Source organism: Macadamia integrifolia, chromosome 1, assembly GCF_013358625.1.
Source record: "Macadamia integrifolia cultivar HAES 741 chromosome 1, SCU_Mint_v3, whole genome shotgun sequence".
NCBI lineage: Eukaryota > Viridiplantae > Streptophyta > Magnoliopsida > Proteales > Proteaceae > Macadamia > Macadamia integrifolia.
Window position 1 is genome coordinate 1,657,853 of NC_056557.1, and position 2,650 is coordinate 1,660,502.

At 38.0% G+C, this 2,650-nt stretch overlaps 1 protein-coding gene across 3 annotated transcripts in view; it reads left to right on the forward strand.

The window, feature by feature from the left end:
• LOC122077689 (flagellar radial spoke protein 5-like) overlaps nucleotides 1–1,898 on the forward strand; it is a 4,840-nt gene extending 2,942 nt beyond the window's left edge. For 2 of the 3 annotated variants that reach the window (XM_042643580.1, XM_042643583.1), the window contains exons 4-9: nucleotides 123–187; nucleotides 249–364; nucleotides 465–544; nucleotides 977–1,088; nucleotides 1,340–1,459; nucleotides 1,579–1,898. In XM_042643580.1, coding sequence (XP_042499514.1) covers nucleotides 123–187; nucleotides 249–364; nucleotides 465–544; nucleotides 977–1,088; nucleotides 1,340–1,459; nucleotides 1,579–1,764 — 679 coding nt within the window. In that variant the 3' untranslated portion in view covers nucleotides 1,765–1,898. The remainder of the gene's footprint in view (nucleotides 1–122; nucleotides 188–248; nucleotides 365–464; nucleotides 545–976; nucleotides 1,089–1,339; nucleotides 1,460–1,578) is intronic. The other variant, XM_042643582.1, reaches the window with a different exon arrangement.
• The last annotated feature ends 752 nt before the right edge of the window (nucleotides 1,899–2,650 follow it).

Below are 2,650 nucleotides of genomic sequence, written 5' to 3' on the forward strand. Positions count from 1 at the left end.
ACCCAAAAAGGGGGGGGGGGGTCGACTATCTTTAATTAAGATGAACAACCCCTGTAGCAACCCATTTTCTAAAATTTGTATAGTAAGAATTCTTTTTGACAAATTATTTATACTTGAAACAGGTGGGATTATTCCAATCCAGGCTACCTCGATGCACTTAAACACCTGACTGACCTGAAAGAAGAAGGTTAGTTTGATTTCTATGAATGTTCTACAATTAGCTGTAAATCCACATTCTCTGATTATAGTGTATTATTTCAACGAAAGGTATGCAGGTAAAATTAAGACGGTGGCTTTGACAAACTTTGATACTGAAAGGTTACAAATAATCCTGGAAAATGGGATTCCAGTTGTCAGCAATCAGGTAAATTAGGAGTATTTCCAACATTAGGTATTTGTTTTCCATGACTTTCTTTTTGACATTGCTTGACTCCTAATTTGATGGGTTTGGGGGCTCTGTGTAGGTGCAACACTCTATTGTTGATATGCGTCCTCAACAAAGAATGTCTGAATTTTGTGAACTCACTGGAGTCAAACTCATAACGTCTCTCTCTCTCTCTCTCTCTCTCTCTCTTTCTCTCTCAATAGAAACAATACCTTGAAGAAAACTATTGTTTCCTTGACACACTGTCACCCTTAGATCCATCTTTAAATTGGATTAGTTGGTAGGCTGCCATCTAGTTCAATGATGATACCATTGTCATAGAGTGGATGCTACTAATTTGAAACCAATGTTCTTCGGTTCTTAAGATCACTAGATCTTGTTCTCTTCCAATTCCTATCTCGACTCATCTGTTCCCTTGACTAAGCAATTAAGGTTGTTTTTTGATGAGAAGCAATTAACGTTGTTGTTTATAGCTCTTTGGCTATTGTTTATCAAGAGGTGGTCCACGAATTGAATTTTCAGATTGATCATAGGCACCAAATATATTGTTTCCTGCATTATTTCCAAGTTTTAATCGGCTCTGAAATGCAGGTATGGTACAGTATTGGGTGGTCTCTTGTCTGAAAAGTTCCTCGATACCAAGTTATCAATTCCTTTTGCTGGACCTCCATTGAACACTCCTTCACTCCAGAAGTACAAAAGGGTATTACATGGAAACCTTGCTTCCCTTTTTAAATGCATTAATATATTTAGTTTGGCATAGCTTCTGTTTCTGTTGTATGGAAGAAATTACCATCCAAGGCATCACTTTCATGTGAACTGTTTATCTGACATGGCAATGTGTTTGCCACGTTTTCAACTAATTTGAGTCGAGAAGCAAGCCTTTGTTTCTTCCTCGTAAAATTTATAATAAGATTGCCAGGTCTGATTTCTATTTTGTGATAAATGTGGAAGATGGTTGATACCTGGGGAGGGTGGAGCCTCTTTCAAGTTTTGCTTCAAACGCTAAAGAAGGTAGCCTCTAAACATGGTGTCTCAATTCCAACTGTTGCTGTTAGATACATCCTGGATCAGGTAAACTTGTCCTATCCAAATTTCAGAATATTGCAATCTTCATCAGGTTAGTTAGATCATGGAGTGATGATTCATTTTGTTAATACATACCTTGTTTTGGTTTTGGCTTGGGATTGCAGCCATCGGTGGCAGGGTCAATGATAGGAGTTCGGCTTGGTCTCTCTGACCATATCCAAGATGCAAATGCTGTGTTCTCACTAATTCTTGATGACGATGATGTAAATAGCATCCAAGAAGTATCGAAGAAAGGAAAGAATCTTCTGAGAGTAATCGGTGACTGTGGAGATGAATATAGGCGTGCTTGAGAACTTTAATTTTGGCACTTTTTTTTTCCTCTTCCCAAAAAATAAGATTTCCTCTTGAATCCTTGAAAATATGATTTCATTTGTAGTCACTCTTGAAAGTGATAGTGATCAATGTTGAAGTCCTCTTGATGCAAGGAATTCTTCACCTTATTTAAGTTCCCCCCCAACCCCTCCCCCCCTCCCCCCCTTTAGTGATTAAATAATACCCAGGTAATATTTTACTGATGTATAAGTCTGTACATCAAGATCAAATTAACATTTAGAAGTACAAGATACTGAGGTGTTCTTATACTAAGCATATAAGTAAGTCTAAGTGCCAGCAAATACAACTTCTGTCGACACCCTTGAAGTGCTCTTAGATTCTGACTTGATGCTGAGAATTATCAATAGGCATGCAAATAGATTCCATGGCCATCCCTGAAAATCTTCATGTTGGAGGTGATCAACTAGCTTCTTAGAGTCTGTAAGTAGGTACATTATGAAATCCTATAGTCTTAACTGCTTGCAGTCCCTGGAGATGGTCTTGCTCGGTGATTTCAAAAATTGGATCTGTATCGATGAATTTGTTTGGATCGGATCGATACTGGTTGAAACCAATCCCAAATCTTAACCAATCTAATACCGATCCACGATGACCCAACGGTGAAAAGGAAATAAAATCCAGTTTTTGTTTTTAAACAAAGTAAATCTATCCAATCCCATCCAATCCGGATTGATATTGAATTGGCATCGGCCAAGATCAGATCCCGATATGATCTGACCAAATGCTCGGGAGTTCTTCTATTCAGTCCCTTTCCTTCTTGTTGCTATGTACCTCATTTATACATATGTTCTCTTTGTTTCCTGAGCCTCTAGTGAATTATTGCCAGAGTTCCAAAAGATCAAA